At 41.7% G+C, this 17946-nt stretch overlaps 1 protein-coding gene across 1 annotated transcript in view; it reads left to right on the top strand.

The window, feature by feature from the left end:
* The first annotated feature begins 2994 nt into the window (after positions 1-2994).
* Positions 2995-17946, top strand: part of CDH2 (cadherin 2) — a 230398-nt gene continuing 215446 nt past the window's right edge. The window contains exon 1 of the mRNA XM_060118611.1: positions 2995-3165. Coding sequence (XP_059974594.1) covers positions 3106-3165 — 60 coding nt within the window. The 5' untranslated portion in view covers positions 2995-3105. The remainder of the gene's footprint in view (positions 3166-17946) is intronic.

Below are 17946 nucleotides of genomic sequence, written 5' to 3'. Positions count from 1 at the left end.
GGGTGTCAAAGTCAAGACTAGACCTACTTTCATTAGCATCAAATGGATGCACAAGTCTCCAATAAGTTGATTTGAGACTAGGCTATCCCTTCTTGTGATCAAAGGCTGATTAGCAAGGTTTGGCTGACCACGTGATCAGGTTAAACTCAGGCAAGATTCCAAAGCAGTCCATAACCACTGAAGAGTGAGAGGCATGGAAGTTGGACATAAAATAAAAAAGTAAAAAAATAAAATGCTGCCAATGCTTACCTGTCTGATTGAAAACTACTGGAATCAGAGAATTAGTTGACTGACAGGCATTCCAAAGCAGATTTTGAAGTCATAACAAGAGTTTAATTTATAAGGGGCATGGTATTTAAAGCTTCAAGCAAATAATACTAACAAGCAATAGTTATTCATGCTGAAATCTCTTCTATCTTTCCGTTAATCAGAATGGCAATAAACATCAGTGGCTATTGCTGGGAGTGGTGAGGATGTAACTAAAGCCTCAAGTCCAGGATCACAGCTTAATTCTTAGGCATAGAGATGGGATCTATAAATTCCACTTTGGAATACAACAAAGGATATCCCCATATTACTACTAAGGGTTTTACTATTATGCATGACTCCTTGAAAGTGGCATTTATAAATACCCTATTGCGAGGAGTAATTTTAGGCCAATCAGCCATAGTATGACAATAATATCTAGCAAAGAAGGAAGAGAAAGAACAAGTGGGGCCTTTTGTCTTTAAATTTAATTAACATGACCTTCCTTATTCTTTTGAAAAGAAAATCCAGGAAAAAATTTTGAGTTTCATTTTAAAAAGGCCTACAATATTATGTTTTAATTAAAATTAGATAAACTTCCCTATGAATATTGAATTTTGAAAAGCCTAGCCAGCGACGGTACATTATTAAAAGCTGCATCACTTATGTCAAAGAAATTAGTACTTGATTTTTAGAGATTCATTATCAAGTCCTTAAATGATCAGTATCCTGAAACTCAAATTCAAATAATCTTAATACTTCAGTTACCCAAAAGAAGAGTAATGTACATTAACCGCAACGAAGTTCGATGACCTCCGAAGTGCTGAAACGCTTAGGAAAAAAAAAAAAAAAAAAAAAAAAAAACCCGTATTTTTATTTACCTGAAAAACCTTAAAAAAAAAAGTTCTGACAAAAACTTAATACCTCGCCAAAATCAATTGCTCCTCACCCTTCCCTCCATTCCACAAATGCTTGTGACCCAAACTTGTAAAGTCTCTCACTTTTTGTGAACCACTCCAAGTTCATGCCTTAAAAGGAGGAAGCAAATACCCTTTACTTGGTGCGAACTCTGAATCAGTCATTCATGTCTCAGATAATCCTATGTTCACGGCAAGTTCTGGTTTTAGGTCGTTTTCCCCTTTTTCTTTCTTTTGTTGCTATTGGGGGTGGTGTACGGAGGGAGGCAAAGTCCCTTAGACCGTTTGCTAAAAATTGTGAACAGTATCACTAACGAGTAGAAACAGACAACGGGAGATTTCAAATAAAATAACACGCACTCTCAACCCCCCAGATGGAAAAACAACAAAACAAGCACACACAAACTTGGGCTGTTCCAGCACATCCGCAAAGGAGGGAGAGGTGCGTGCGCCCGAGAGAAGCCACGGGGCCTCCCCCCTCCAGGCCCGCAGGTGGCTCGCGGCAGACAACAATGGCCAGGATGGGCTTTGCCTGCGTCGCCAGTTTGCTGTGTGGGCCCCTGCCCAGAAAAACAGCCAGAACAGAAAGAGAAACGTGCGTGAGGTGACGGAGAACGCATTCCCTCTCCAAAGCCTAATCTCTGATTCCCCTTCGCGGTCCACAAATGAACCTGCCACCAATCAAGTTCCTGCGCAAGTTCTTTTCTTTCCCGCAGCCCCTCCACCTGCCGGGGCTGTGCTCTACGCACCCCAGGCCTCCCTCCGGCGACCCCCCACTGGCTGCAGCAAAAATGGGGCGCTTCGGCTGGGCGGGGGCGGGCGGCTGCAGCGGATCCGGCCGGCTACCGCTGCAGCTTGGTGGCCTCCGATTGGTCACGACGCGGGCGGGGAAGCTCGGCGGAGGAGGGAGGCGGGGGCGAGGGCGGCGGCGGCGGGAGGAGATCCGAGCGGGGAGCGGGCTGCGCAGCCAGGCAGCTCGCGCGGGCGGGCGAGCGCGGGGAGAGCGGCGGCGGCAGCTCGCCCTAGTCGCGCTCGCGGAGGACGAGCGGGGCGCGCAGGCGGCGGCGGCGGCGGCGGCGGGGGCTGGGGCGGCGCGCGCGAGTGAGCGGCGCGAGGCGAGAACCGGCGGGCGGGTTCCCGGCGGGCGGGAACCATCAGGGGCAGCCGCGGCGGCAGCTACGCGGGACGGAGCCGCGGCGGGAGCGACCGCGCGGGCCCCTGGCCTCACCCTCGCGGGTCGAGGCCAGAGAACAGTCTCCAACTCTCCCAGGGGCCGGAAAGGGGAGCCCAGAAGGGGTCCTCAGCCCACACGCAGCGGGGGCGGCGGGACAGCTGCCCTTTGTGGGCGCTGCGCTCACAGCCCGAAGCGCCCTCCCCGCGGCGCTCTCGCCGCCGTCTTCGTCGTGCCGAGCGGCCCTGGAGAGGGGACCCGGACGAAGCAAAACCCCGAGACCGAAACCTCGCGTTGCGGAGCTCCTGGGGAGTGCCAGCCGCTCTTCTTCCACCTCCGCATCCTCCACCGGCCAAGGTCCCCGCCGCCTGCATCCCTCTTGGCTTCCGCTGCGCTTTGGGCAGAGCAAAGCAGCCGGCGCTGCCACCGCGGCCCTCTCCCCCCCACACACACTCACACTCACACTGACACCCTCACGCGCACGCCCGCCTTTTACCCCGCCCCCTCCCCAGCTCCTTGATCTCTCGGTCTGTTTTATTACTCGCGTTGCGAGTCCCGCGGACTCCGCGGCCCGCTATTTGTCATCAGCTCTCTCTCCATTGGCGGGGAGCGGGGAGCAGCGGCGAAGGGGGTGGGGTGGGGTGGGGAGGGAAGGGAAGGGGGTGGAAACTGCCTGGAGCCGTCTCTCCGCGCCGCTGTTGGTGCTGCCGCCGCTGCTGCCGCCGCCGCCGCCGCCGCCTCCGGCTCCTCGCTCGGCCCCTCTCCGCCTCCATGTGCCGGATAGTGGGAGCGCCGCGGACCCTGCTGCCGCTGCTGGCGGCCCTGCTTCAGGTACGCGGCGGTCCCCGCGGGCCGGGCCGCGGGCGGGGTGGGGCGGGCGGCGCCGGGTCCCTTTGTTCCCCGCGCCGCTGCGGGGCCCGGCTGCGCACCCGGGAAGGGAGTTGCCGCACCGCGCGTCCGAGAGCTGCGCAGACACTAGGCTTGGGCAGGGTGCAAGGGCAGGGTGCAAGGGCAGGGCTGCCGGAGCCAGCCGGTCTCCCGCGCCTCTCTTGGCGGGTCCCGAAGGGGCCGGTCGTGGGCCCCCTCTGCTCCTGCGGGGTCAGGCGAGCTCGCGGGGCGGGGGGTGTCCCTTGGCAGAAGAAAGGTGAGGTAGGATAACACTCCGGTTTTGCAGTTTTCTGCGCTTCTCGCCCTTAGCATTGAACTTTGCTCCATTTTTTGTTTGTTTGTTTATTTCTGCAGGGATGGGTCGCGAGTTTGCAGTAGGAATTCTCACTCTGGTATCTTAGTTACGGGACTTGCTTCCACCCCACCTCACCCTGGCACCCGCGCGCCTCCCGGTGCCCGAGGGCTCCAGCGTCCTATTGTCTTTACCGCAGCGTAGAGTTGCTTCTTATTTTTGTTTTCCTGCCCTCACAATTTTTTTTTGTGTCGGTCCTACCTGAAAAGAAAACCTCGCCCCCTAGCCCCGAAGAGTCTACGCGGGTCGGCGCCTCCGCACCCAGCCCCTGGCCCCGCACGCCCCTTATCCCGCCGGGCGGGGAGAAGTTCCGTTACTCGGCTATTATTCTTCTCCTGTCCGGCTGCCTCTGCCCTGCGTGCGTCCTGGGGGCGCCTTTACCGGGAGCTTCCGCACTTTTCACGCCTTCGGGAGAGCGCCAGACAGCCTTTCCCTGCAGTCGGTGCCGGGAGGCTCCTCCGCGGCAGGAAGCACCTGCTCCAGGCTGCTCGCAGCCTCCCTCCCCACTCCGCGCCGCGGATCCCCAGCCCGGCCGAGCGCCCAACTTTCCCGCGGCGTCCGCCCGGAGGATGTACCGAGGCCCCTCCCGGCTGGCCAGTCGGGTCTTGTGGAGCGACGCCACGGGCCGCGGCTGCGACACCCGCGCTGGGCGGGGTCCGGGCGGGGGTCGCGAGTCTGCCCCCGCGGGCCCCAAGCAGCTGCGGGAGAGGGGCGTGTCTGCCTTCACTTTAGGGCAGGATCTTAAGGGGAATCCGCCCGAAGGGCCCCCAGCGCACCGCCGACGGCTAGGGGTGGCCGGCCGGTGGCCGCTCCAAAAAGTGCGGGCGCGGCTTGCAAGTGCCGCTGCGACCGGGGCGACCGGGGCAGGGACAGATGGTGCGGATCGCCCCCTCTCTGTGGTTTGCGTGAGTCAGGGCCTGGCGCGCTCCGGCCGCGGGCGCCGGGGGCTGGATCGGGCTGGCGCCCGCGGTCTCTCACACTCCCTCCCGCCACCCCCTAGAGGGGTGTGGGCCGCGGCTGCGCCGAGCCCTGTCCATGGTGCGCCGGCTCCGCGCTCTCCTCCCCCGGGTCCAGCTCTCCTACTTTCCGGCTTTCTCCCTCCCACTGGCTCCCGGGCCGCCCGGGTCCCGCCGTTCCTTTCTCCTTTCTTGGGTTTCTCCTTTTGTTCTTATCATCTCCAGCTGGTCTTTTTCTTTCCCCTTCCCCCATTCGCCAGTCCGCCCCCCCTCCCCCGCCCCCATTCTCTCTCCTGACTCGGGGGTTTCAAAACTGTTAGACATTTTGGCCTCTGCACTTTTGGGGAGTGGATGGAATTTCTCCTGACTTGGGGGAGGAGACCTGCCAGTCACTTGCTAACAAAAGTACCTCCTGTTATAAAACCGCCCTTTATTCTTGGAGCGCACACTCATTCTTTCACCTCCTGTCACTTCATTTATTGTTTCTTCTTTTAAAATGGGGTTTATTGAAGAGGTTAGACTGAATGGGGAAGAAGGAGAAAAGTGCTACTTCACGTGTTTGAAGTTCAGGGGAAAGCAAGATAAACTTAACCCTGTGGACATCAGATTTAAAAAAAACACAAATATGTCATAGATTAAACAAATGTCACTTTGAAAAACATTATGTTTTGGATATCATGGCATGGTCTGACTTACTTACAGGCAACTTATAATAAGTTCTAAGAGTGTGAGTCCAGCAGTGGATGGTATGCTCACCAACTTTTTGATCTGAAAGTAAGTTTTAATTGAATACTGTGCAGTGAAGTTAGGACAGGAGGAAACGTTTGTTGGTCGCTAATAACATGGGACTAAAGTGTGTACCACTGGAGCAATCTCATTTCCTCTTTGAGTCATCTGCCTTGAAACCAGGTGTAGATTTTGTAAGTCATTTTCTTTTATTTCCTTAAGCATTTTTAAAATATATCATTTATAAACGTCAAATCACGCCCTTCCCTTTTCCATTGAATGTTCTTTCTCAGTTTCTTCCAAGCCAATGTCATGTTGACTTTTATAAACCTCGAGGAAAGGGGAGATTAAAACTTTGTCATCAAGTTGTTTGGCTTATTCACGGGTTCGAGTCAAACAATAACACTGAGTGATTTGCAAGGTCATTAGAAGTGGAAGCAGAGCAGTTTATGCAACATGAGTTTTAGGGTTAAGTGCACCTTGTGGATTGTACACACTGAGACTGGAAATGACTTTGTGCTAATGGTCTGCTTTACACACCAGAATAACACAGATCTATCTGCAAGGTGAAAATGGCCCCTCTGCAGTCATCTGCTATTAAAAGTCTAGGTTTTTGTTTGTTTGTTTGTTCATTTGTTTTCAGGCCAGACTAAGGAGTCACGAGTTTTAGAAAAGAGAATGAGTAGGTTATTAGTGTAGATACGGAGCCGCCTTATTTTTTCAGAACAGTTAAAGAAGAATAATTGAATATTCAAAAGGACTTTATGCCTTTAATTAACTGAAGTGTTCTTTTACTTGGAACACTTTTTTCACTTTGAGAGAATCTTTACTAGTTGCGTTATTCTGTTACCTAGATTTACATAATTATAGTCAATTTTGCATATTATGATATTCAGCTTTAAGATTTTCTCTATTCCTCATTTTAGCTTGAAGCATTAGCATCGTCCTATTTTTTAAAAAAGCAGAATTTGAGCATTAAACTTCAATGTGATATCAAGGGATATCACAAAGTTATGACAAGCTTTCCTTTTAAATTATACAAGTGACTTTCAAATCCTTAAATAGATTTATTATCAGGAATAAAAACCAATTTTACTTTTACTACCCATCCAGTAATGAATAGATTAGAAGCCTGCTTTGTTTTTCTACTTCACATTTTAATTGCATAGCTGCATTGTTCTAATTTAAATATGTTTGTATGGGTTATGAAGCATCAAGGACACCTCCTTAAGGTTCACAGATATTCTAGATTCTTAGTCTTATTGCCTTGGCTCTGCTTTCAACCCTGGATGAGGATGTATGAAAAAAGATGCACAAACCATATGTGATTTTCACCTATTAAATATAGACTTTCAAGGCATTAATATTCAACACGTGAAATGTAAAAAGCTTTGTTTTAGAATGTGGAAAATCTAGGATACAATAATCATTTTAAGTATAGACCATATATGTATTCACCATGTTTATTTGATTTTCAACAACTTTGTAACAAGTTCCTATGAAAGTAAGGAGAATTAACATAGTTGGTGTTCACAGTTTATTCCACTTATGCGTCTCTGCCCTTTTTTAAACTTGTGGCATGTGGCCATTACTAACAGGTGGTGCATTGCACATGTTCTAGGTGTGATTTGAAAAATAATTTGTGTATCCTAAAATATCATAAGCATATTTTAAAAGTATATATATATACACATATACATAAATTAAAATTATATATATATTTTTAGGCCTTAATTGCAAGTTCAAAATTTACTTAAAAAGTGGACTTTCATACCTTCATCAGAGTCTACCCTGACCTTCTTCTAAAAGTTTGAACTGAGATTTTAAGGGGAAATTCTTTTAGATAGTTTGTATTTTTTACATGTAGAGACTCAATTCTTCTTGGAACAGATTATTTTGGTGACAATGTATTGCACCAAACTGTCCTTAATTTCCGTTTTCATTAAAAATCTTCAATTCTTAAATCTGTTGTGCCTCATTAAGCTTTAGGGTTATTAATTGCGAAATGTCAAGACTTAAAGCAACAGTTAATCTTGCTTTAAAACGCCTTCAAAAAAATCTTCATCCCCATCGTGTTTTCAAAGGGATAGTCTCAAATTAGAAGAGTGATTAAAAAAAAATCAGCTGTTATTTAAGAAGTGTAGTGTTTGTATGTACTTTCTATGGTTTTGCCCAAGTTAACATTATTCATATTTGCTCTTTTGGCTCAAATACAAAAATTAATCAAGTTTAAGCACTGCACAGACTTGTGGTGAATTTCATCAGCCATTTAAAAAATATGATAGATTTGGAATTTGGGTTTTGTTAATTGAGTAATTATTTCACATCTGCCATGAGTACACCTTCTAGAATCTATTTTCAAGTTGGGTTAAGAACTTTAAGCTGAAACATAATTTGTACCAACAAATCACTACGCCTCACATTTCTGTTTTTTCCTTCTACAAATTTATTTTTGTTTGAATTTTTCAGTAAATTATGCCAGTTAATTTGAGCGGATGCTAGTCTTTGTGTATTTAACTAAATGTAGATAAGTTTTAAATTAAGCAAACCTATTCATGCCAGGGAGGAAGTATATACAGATAAATATTGTAGTAAGAGCTACATCTTCTGCATATACCAAGTGATGAGTTTAAAGTAGGCAGAAGGTGAATTCAGGATCTAAATGGGACCTTTTGAAAAATTTGAACTTAAAGATTATGATTTGTGTTACAATCGAGTTTTTAAGCTGTATTTTAGATTATGCGTAAATACTGCTCAGTTTTTCCATCTTACTCTCTTTAGGACCCAGTGTACTTCCTTGTCTGAGCTTCCAACTGTACTTACAGCACCCAGGCTCTTGGGTTGCATATATATACGCAGTACATATGTTGAGGACTGCTATCTACATGTGTCACCTGCAACATTTACCACAATTTGGCATGAACTGTCAATTGATAGTTAATTGATAACTTTGTGTGTGTCATCCAAGGTAGTTTGGGCACAAAGAGTATAATAACTTTGTTCTGTGCAAGTGAGCTGCCCTGACATAGTGTCAAGGTCAAGAGCTAGTGTCAAGGGCAGAAAGCCTGGGGTTCTAATCCTGTCCAGATGTAGTTTAGTCTCTTAAACTCTGCTGACCTCATTTTCCTCAATAATAAAACCTCGGGCCTGGTTGGATTAGTTGATCTCTAAGGGACTTTCTAGTCTGTGACTCTTGGGGCTGCTTAAAATATCCCAAAATGATTCCTTTTCAAAGACTTTGGAATGACTTTAATAACTAACCTGAAATGCAGAGATTTTCAGGTATTCAGGGTGATAGAGTATGATTTTTGAGGGCTATTGACAATAGTTTATCATATATGATAGCATATCATTCAGAATTAAGAATATAGCTCTTTTGGATGGACCTAGAGATTATCATATTAAGTGAAATAAGTCAGACAGAGAAAGACAAATATCATATGATATCACTTATATGTGGAATCTAAAAAAAAATGCAAATGAACTTATTTGCAAAACAGAAATAGACTCACAGACATAGAAAACAAACTTATGGTTACCAAAGGCAAAAGGGGGGAGAGATAAATTAGGAGTTTGGGATTAACATATACACACTACTATGTATAAAATAGATGAACAACAAGGACCTAATATATAGCACAGGGAACTATATTCAGTAGCTTGTAGTAACCTATTAAGGAAAGGAATCTGAAGAAGAACTTATATACATATATATATATGTATGTATGTTTAACTGAATCACCTTGCTGTATACCTGAAACTAACACAACATTGAAAATTAACAATAAAATATAGTTCTTTTTAAAAAAAGAATATGGGGCTTCCCTGGTGGCGCAGTGGTTGAGAGTCCGCCTGCCGATGCAGGGGACACGGGTTCGTGCCCCGATCCCGGAAGATCCCACATGCCGCGGAGCGGCTGGGCCCGCGAGCCATGGCCGCGGAGCCTGTGTGTTCGGAGCCTGTGCTCCGCAACGGGAGAGGCCACAGCAGTGAGAGGCCCGCGTACAACAACAACAAAAAAAAGAATATGGCCTCTTGACCTAGCAAGTTCTTCTCTAGTCATTTTTACAGATATGTCTGTATTCATGATGTATGCATGATATATATATTTACACATACAGGGACATGCATTGAAGCATTGTTTATAATTACAAAAGATCAGATTAGATGGTCTCTGAAAGTCCAGTAGGGACTGATTTAATAAATTATGGAGTAATGGGCAGTCAGATTTGAGAACCCCTACTGTGTGGAACAAAACATTTTAGTTCTACTTACAGTTCAAGAAAATTATTGTTAAACTACCTAATGTTTTAGCATAATCACTAGGTATCTACCTAGAAAAGCTTCAGAGAAGGACAGCCAAAATCATCAGTGGGATTGCAAGGCCTCTGAATGAAGAGGAATTGGACATAGACCACAGAGAGAGGCTATAACTGAAGAACAGAAAATCAAGGAGAGTAGAAATAAGATGAAGATGCCCTACACTAACACTAGAACATCCTAAAGTTGGGTTGAGAACAACCTGTAGCAGGCTGAGCTTATAAGTAAGTCCAAGGAAGATTGGCTAAATTTAATGGGTAGTTATGTAATAGATAGTTTCCATGTTGTATCGTGGAATGACCACACTGTGCTGAGTTACCTGTGCCCAAGAGATTATACTAGTTGGTTAAACTATTAAGATATTTCTTACATTCTCTTGACTGATTGAATATTTAATTTTTCACCTGTTCTGATAGTGAAAATGTAGTCTAAAGTGGACCTTACTAGTACCTAGAACTTGAGATGCAGAAGAATGTTTAGTATTAGAATCGGATGTTTTGGTCTACAGCCTCAATTAAGTAAGATATTTAACTTTCTCAGGTAGCATTGGGAGAATTATTGGTGTAATGCTTTTAAAACAGCTTGAGTCATTTAAAAGGAGGTGTTATTATAAATATAATATGGCATTCATAATCGAGTAACTTGGAGAAGTATTTGATCCATGATCTGTTCTTAGATTTTCTTTTGCAAAATATACCTACCTATACTAAAAATAAGTAAGTAAATCCTGAGTAATAGTGTACTTCTGTAGTACTATATATTGTTATTTTAATATTGTTTTTTATATTAATTTAAAAAATTAACTTGACCATAGCATACTTATGTACGACCATATAGTTTTATATTTTTATGGTCTTAGTTTTAATGTTGGTTTTTGTGTTTTTTAAAAAATTGTACTTGACCATCATAATTTAAAACATTCATGTGGAGTTTCCCCACCCCCATTCTGTATATAATTTAGTGTTTTGGTGGATTAAGGAATTAGTAAAAAAAAAAAAAAAATTAAAGGATCATAATTTGGAATCTTTATTATTCCAGAAATTATTGGAACTAGAAATGTGAAATGACTCTCTTTATCCTCATTATTAAAATAAATTTTGAGTTTATTCAACTTTCTTCTGTTGCATTAAATATCAAAATTTGTAAAATTTTGGCAAAGGGAAATCTAAATTGTAGGGACAGGAAATAGTTTAGTGGTTTCTGGGGCTAGATATGGATGGAGACAAGAGATTGGTTACAAAGGGGCATGAGGGAATTTTGGGGGTGACAGGAATGCTCTAGATCTTGATGGTGGTGGTTAGGTGAATGTATAATTTTTGGAACTCATTGAACTATACTCTTAAAATGGATGCATTTTATTGTATGTAAATTATACCACAATAAAATTGGTTAAAATATAAATGACAGTTCACACATTTAAAAAAAAAGTATCGAATTTCGTATTACTGCTTCCAGTAAGGATTCTAAGGAATGCCCTTTCAGTGTTTTTTTTTCCCATATGCAGTTCTAAGACATTTCACAATTTATTTTATTTTTAGTAATAATCAGTAGGTCATTCATATAAGTCAGAAGAGCACACATGCCAGATAAAACTATTTGAAACTTTAGATATTTGCTGTCATCTCTTCAAATATTTTTTTAAAAACCAACGTCTGGTAGTACTAAACCTTAAAAATGAAATAAGTTTAATTGCAGGGAAGGAAACTAACATGTTACCTCAGTTAATTATTTCTATATCCTTGTAACATAGGTGGTTTTATTTCCATTTTAGAGACTATCAAAGAGGGAGTCAGACAGTCTGAGTATTTATTGTGAGAATCCATAGTAGAACCATATCTGATTATAGCAGAGTTAAGCCTGACTGCAAGGCCCAAGGTGTTTTCCCTCCACCAGGCTGAGACCCTTTTAATATGATATTCAGGGAATGTATATCGAATTAGAGGGAAATTTCAATTCCTCACTACTGAGTTTATAAGGTTTTTGTAAAGTAGTTAACTTTTGAGTTACATTCTCTATTTAATTTTGACCTTAAATAGTTTGATTTATTTTGGCATCTGAAACCAAAATTTAATGCTTGGTTAAGATTTTCATTTTTTTTTTTAAAATATGTTCCCTTAGAGAAAGAAGAAAAAAATCTTAGGTAAATGATTCATAATCAGTTTTATGATGTTCTTCAAATTGTCTATATCAACAAATAATGTGTTGTTAAGTACTCAAAAAATATTTTTTTGTGTGTGAATCCTGGAATTTATAATACTTTCTAAGAGCCAAGAAAGCCTCAGGCTACGCATGGTTGTTTTTGTTTTTTGGGTTTTTTTTTTTTTTGAAACTGTGTTTTTTCAGTGTTCTTTTCTGTAAAAGTAAATTCAAGAGATTCTATCATTGTGTTAAAGTATTTTAATGTTTAATGGCACATTTTCCATGTTTGAATAATTTGAATTACTTCTCCCACAAATGGAATCAGTTGACATCTTTAAAAAATATATACGTCTACATCTACAACAGGTTTTTGTGTGACTGTTTTGTGGCGTGACTGAGTACACGCTGATTTGTTTGCTGCCCAGAAAGCCTAGAACTATTTTGTTTGTAACTTGACCTATCGTTGGTGGGTGGATACACTTGGCTTGACTATAATAGCAAACAAAATGTCTCTTAGTTGGTTGGGGAGCGTTAAGTGAACTCTGAAATAAATCACTTAAAAAACATTAAACTTATTAAGTTAAAGGCTATGATTTAATCCCTATGCTTAACACAAATCTTTAATAAATCAGAGGCTGTGACTACTTTAATTTTTTTTCTTTTGTTGTCTTAATTGGTTAACACAACAGTTCACAGTCTGCAGTTCGTTCTTTATGGCTTTCTGGTCCAGTTAGTAAAGAAAAGTGTGTTTTGTGCAACCAAAATATTAGTCTTTCACAGCTCCTTTGGTATACACCCCCACAAGAGCAACTCCAAGATTGGGTTCTCATGTCTTGCTTCTCATATTATATTTCAGGAAATTCAAAATTTAAATTTCACACACACACACTCACTCTTTATGAAAGTATCAAATGTATACGGGACAGTGCACGTATAAGTGGATAGCCTGCTGAGTGTTCATTAATTGATCATAGTATTTAATCAGCACCCAGTCAAGACACAGCATTTCCAGCATCCCAGGGGTACCCTCTCCAATTTTAGCCATCTCTTCAATGGTAACTATTTACTTGACTTCTAATAGCATATATCAGTTTAGCTTATTCCCGTACTTTATGAAGTCATACACTGTATGCCGTTTTGTAGCTGGCATCTTTCACTCAATTTGTAGAATCATCTGTATATTTGTATCTTATACATTTTTTAATAGTCACAAAATTTGGAAAGGCTCATGGACTCTGTAGAAGGATCTGGGGGATTAAGGAAGGTGAAAACGGAGTTAAAAACAAAAATAAAAATAGGCTGTTTCATTGCAGCTAAAGGTCACTTCAGTGTTTATGGTGTCAAACCACGAAACACCTTTTGTGGATTTTCCTACCTAGATATCTTCTTTAGTTCTGGTAAATTGGCAATATTGTTTCACCAAAAACCAAAGACATTTGGAATTTAGTAAGGTATAGCTTTTCTTGCCCTTCCCTATATCAGAAGGAGGATGGAGACAAAGCACTAAATATCTTTTTGACTTGAAGTCTTAAAGCAGAAGGTTTGGATGTTAAGACTAATCTTCTCAGTGATGCTTCTTAATACCTTCTCTGAGCTTCCTAGCGACCCACTTCTCAATGAGGCCCTACCCAGATTTGTTTTTAATTAATTTTTATTGGAGTATAGTTGCTTTGCAATGTTGTGTTAGTTTCTGCTGTACAGCAAAATGAATCAGCCATAGATATATATTTATCTCCTTTTTGGATTTCTTTCCCATCTAGGTCACCACAGTGCATTAAGTAGAGTTCCCTGTGCTATACAGTATGTTCTCATTAATTATCTGTTTTATACATAGTATCAAGATTTGTTTTTAATTTAAAAAAGGTTAAGTTGGGGGTTACAATACCACAAACTGCTAGTTTTCTGGCTGGTCAGTGCATCTTTGGGTAGAGTTGATCCTCTTTTATGTTTGTGTAGCTTTTTTAAATATCTGAGAGGTTGCCTTGAAGGATGCAGAGCGCCATCCTTGTCCCAAGCTTTCTTTCTGAGGGCCTTTTCTCTCCATTTATAATACGTGTTGAGTAGAGCTAGAATCCAGGTGGAGGATGCCGTGCATAAGGATGAGGACTAAGGAATCCATATCCAGAGGTAATGGCCCACCAGGGTCTGTTTTTTTTCAAGGCAGCTCTAATTTATTTATGTTTGTACATGAGTAGACTTTACAATATTTAGAAAGATTGTACTCTTGTGTGGCTTTAGCTTATTGATATCTAATTGGTATTTCACTTGTGTTTCGCCCTTACACATAGTTTTCTACCATAAAAGCAATTGTTTACATACAGTGTTTGTGTTTTCAGCATTAAATTTTATTTACAGTTCTGTCTTTTTTGTTTGACAGATAGCTAAGAACATTTGGGGAGAATCGCATAACCATTGATTTAATTTACCAACTGATTTATAGCTAAGTGCCTTGTAAATGAAACTGAATTAAATCCATGATTTGGTTTATGGTCTTTCCCTTTACTTGAGGCTGTCTCAATGGAGCTTTGTTTAAAAGGGGGAGAGTGGTATATTTGAGTGTAGATAACAACGGATTATGTGTAGATAGCTTATAACATTTTATGGCCTAGAATAAAAGCATTTTGGAAAACAGTGAGGTTACTTTTTCTAGTGTTTGTGTATGTAATGGATTTGTTAAGAATCGTCAAGACTCTGATATCTTATTTTCTGAAGTCTTGGTTCTTCATAATTAAATAATATATAATAATATAACAACATGTAATATGTATTATATATTATATATAAATTGTATATATTGGAGTAAATTATATATAATAAATTAAATATATATACATATGGTGTGTTTCTGGAATACTAATTTGGTGGGTATGCCAAGATATAAATTGAGACTTTCCACCTCGAAACACAGTCTTCTCAAACATCATGCTGTATCAAATTGTACTTACCTCTTTATATTTCCACATTGAGATATTTTGCTTATCTGAAATTTACTTTTGTATTTGGTATGAAGTAGGAGGTCTTAACATGTGGGTAGCTGTCATTTGTCAAAGAAAACTGGTTTTTCTAAACAAATGCTTCCTCTATTAAGTACAGATTGCCATAGGCTTTTGGATGTCCTTTTTTCTCTCTCCAGTTGTGCTGATTGCCTAGCGAGGCAGTGTGCACAATGGTTAAGAATGTTGGCTCTGGAGCAGGACGACCTGTTTGGGGCCCTGGTTTTGACACTTGGCTGTTGTGTGAACTTGGACAGCATGTGTGGCATTTCTATGCTGCAGGATGTCCGTTTGTAAAATGGGGGTAATAAGTAGTATCTGTCATAAGGTTGTTAGGAAGAGTAGGTGGGTTAATTTATATACATCATTTAGAAAAGTGCTTTCATATGGTAAACAAGACATAAGATCTTTAACTGAAGATTTGGGGGGTATAATCATTACCCTCGTTTTACACAATCATAATCAAGGGGTAATTTAATTATTTGAATAAGTTTGAGTACTTGATACGTTCGAAGCTCTGTTCTGTGTTCAGTGTTCCGGGGGATAACTTGTCCCTCTGCATGGAATGCTGCCAGTGCCCCTTAGACGGCATGCGGAAGCCACAATTGAAGGGCGCTTATTTTAACATTCCTCCTTCAATTCTAACAGATGTTGTCTAGGCTGATACAATTAGGGAAAGGGATGAATATATATGGAGTGTCATTCTGTCAGCAATTTGATTTGGGAATTACAGGTAATCAAACAGGAGCTATTCTGGTGTCTTCCTAGGTCTGTCTCTTTGCTTCTGTGATTTAATTCTTTAATGTTCTTTTATGGACACAAGCATGCGTGTGTGTGTGTGTGTGTGTGTGTGTGTGTCCATGTGTGTTTGAGACTAGCCTGGAACCAGAGTAGGTTACTTAGTCTCTGAATGTTTTTAACATGATCATGAGGACCCAGCAGAGAGGAGAGGGTTAAGGGTAGTCTTATCATACTGGTTGATGCCAGTACAGAATCTGCAAAAACAGAGTGAAGGTAGATTCATTGTTCTTGTAGATGTTGATGATTTATTGATGATTAGATGCAGGAAATGTTACATTTAACTTAGTTTCATTCTATCTTAATAATATTGCATTATTTTTGAGTAATTACTATGTGCAGGCACTGTTCAAAGTACTTTACATGTATTAACTCATTTAATTCGCAAAAAAATTGTACTCCATTATGTATGAGGATACCAAAGTACAGATAGGTTAAACTGATGTACCCAAAGTTATTTTGTTAAGTGATGGAGCTAGAATTCAAAGGCCAGTAGCCTGATGTCGGAGCCTGTGTTCCTAGGTTTGATATTTATTTGAATGCAGGTAAAAAAATTAAGGCAGGATAGACTTTTTAAAACAGCTTTTTCCATTGTAAAATGTGGTACATGTAGAGGAGTATATAAAGCATATATGCAGTTTAAACAATAATTAAAGTTTACAAAATATGTCCATACAACTACCAGACAGCTTGAGAAATAGAATATTACCAGTGCCTTGAAAGTCTCCAGAGTACTGTTCCCATTTCCCTCCTTCCTCCCAGACGTAACTGTTATCTTCATTTTTGTGATAATTATTCATCGATTTTCTTTATAGTTTTATCATCTATGTATACATTCCTTTTATATATGTGTAAATGTATATATAGAGAGATGTTTATATAAACGTGTATATATCATGCATATATGTGTAAATGTACCATGTATATGTGTGTATGTATGTATATGTGTGTGTATATAAACAGATGTGTATATATATAATATATTTTTTGTGATTCCTTCTTCTCAGTATTATGTCCGTAAGATTCATTCAACTGAGTCGTGTAGCTATAATGTATGCATTTTCACTGCTCTAGAGCACTGCATGCTATAAATATGGTACAATTTACTTAGTTTATTGCTGATGGACTGTGTGTCTGGTTTCAGAATTTTGCTGCTGCAGACATTCCTGTACATGCCACCTGGTCATAAGTGCCAGGGCTACTCTAGGGCTGCATTTCCCAAATTTTAGCTTATATAAAAATCACCTAAAGCTTGTTAAACATAAATTCCTGGCCCGATCCCCTGAGTTCCTGATTCAGTACATCTCCAGCAAGCTCCCAGTGATGGAATTCTGGGCTGCTCTGGGGTATGTCCCAAGGAGTAGGATTGCTGGGTTACAAGTTATGTGCCTGTTCTTCTTCTTTTTTTTTTTTTTTTTTTTTTGCGGTACGCGGGCCTCTCACTGTTGTGGCCTCTCCCGTTGCGGAGCACAGGCTCCGGACGCGCAGGCTCAGCGGCCATGGCTCACGGGCCTACCGGCTCCGCGGCATGTGGGATCTTCCCAGACCGGGGCACGAACCCATGTCCCCTGCATCAGCAGGCGGACTCTCAACCACTGCGCCACGAGGGAAGCCCGTGCCTGTTCTTCTTTACCAGCTACTGCAAGAGTTGTTCTCAAACTGGTCCACCAGCACCATGTACATACTTTTCTTTTTCCATAATCTTAGTATACATACTCTAGTTAAGCTTTAACATTTTTAACGACCTGGTGGACTGCATAATGATATCTCTTTTTGGTTTCAATTTGTATTCTTTTGGTTACTAACACGATGGAGATTGTGTTTTTATATATGTTCTGGCCTTTTGTCTTCCTTGCGGTGTCTGCAGAGCCCTAGTCCATGGAATGAAGTTTGTAACTCGTCTGTAGCTTGTCCTTGCTATTTGTTGCCCATTCTCTTTGCCTAACGTTTTCAGTCATGGTTTGTATAGTATCTTTCCAAGGAGTGTGAGCCTTCTGGAAAGCTGACTCATGATTAAATCTATTATTTGTGGAGTGCTTACTATGTGCCAGGCCAAGCAGGCTGCCTGCATTGTCTTATGTAATCCTCACCTCAGGCTCCTGAGATGAGTCAGCATCATTATCATCATCCATTTTACAAAAGTCTGAATGCAGCCTGGCTTAACCCAAAGGCACACCTCTAGGAACCTCCCAGGGTTTGAGTATTTCTTCCTCCTTGGTAACAATCAGGTCCTTGGAAGTCTCCAAGAGCTGACCCAGGGGGAGCAAGATAAGTCTTTCTATTCAAGATTTTGTAGGATTGCAGCCAGGAGGAGAATTTGGACTCTAGAATGAAGACTTCAAGGATCTCAATTCCAGGGAGCAACCTTTGGCCTTATGAATGGGAAAATCTAACACTGAGCCAGTATTAGGCTAGGCTGCTGTGGAAGTAGGTGATTTCT

The sequence above is a fragment of the Mesoplodon densirostris genome, chromosome 15, assembly GCF_025265405.1.
Source record: "Mesoplodon densirostris isolate mMesDen1 chromosome 15, mMesDen1 primary haplotype, whole genome shotgun sequence".
Taxonomy (NCBI): domain Eukaryota; kingdom Metazoa; phylum Chordata; class Mammalia; order Artiodactyla; family Ziphiidae; genus Mesoplodon; species Mesoplodon densirostris.
Note: the sequence above shows the minus strand (reverse complement) of the source record. Positions and strands in the feature narration are given on the sequence as shown.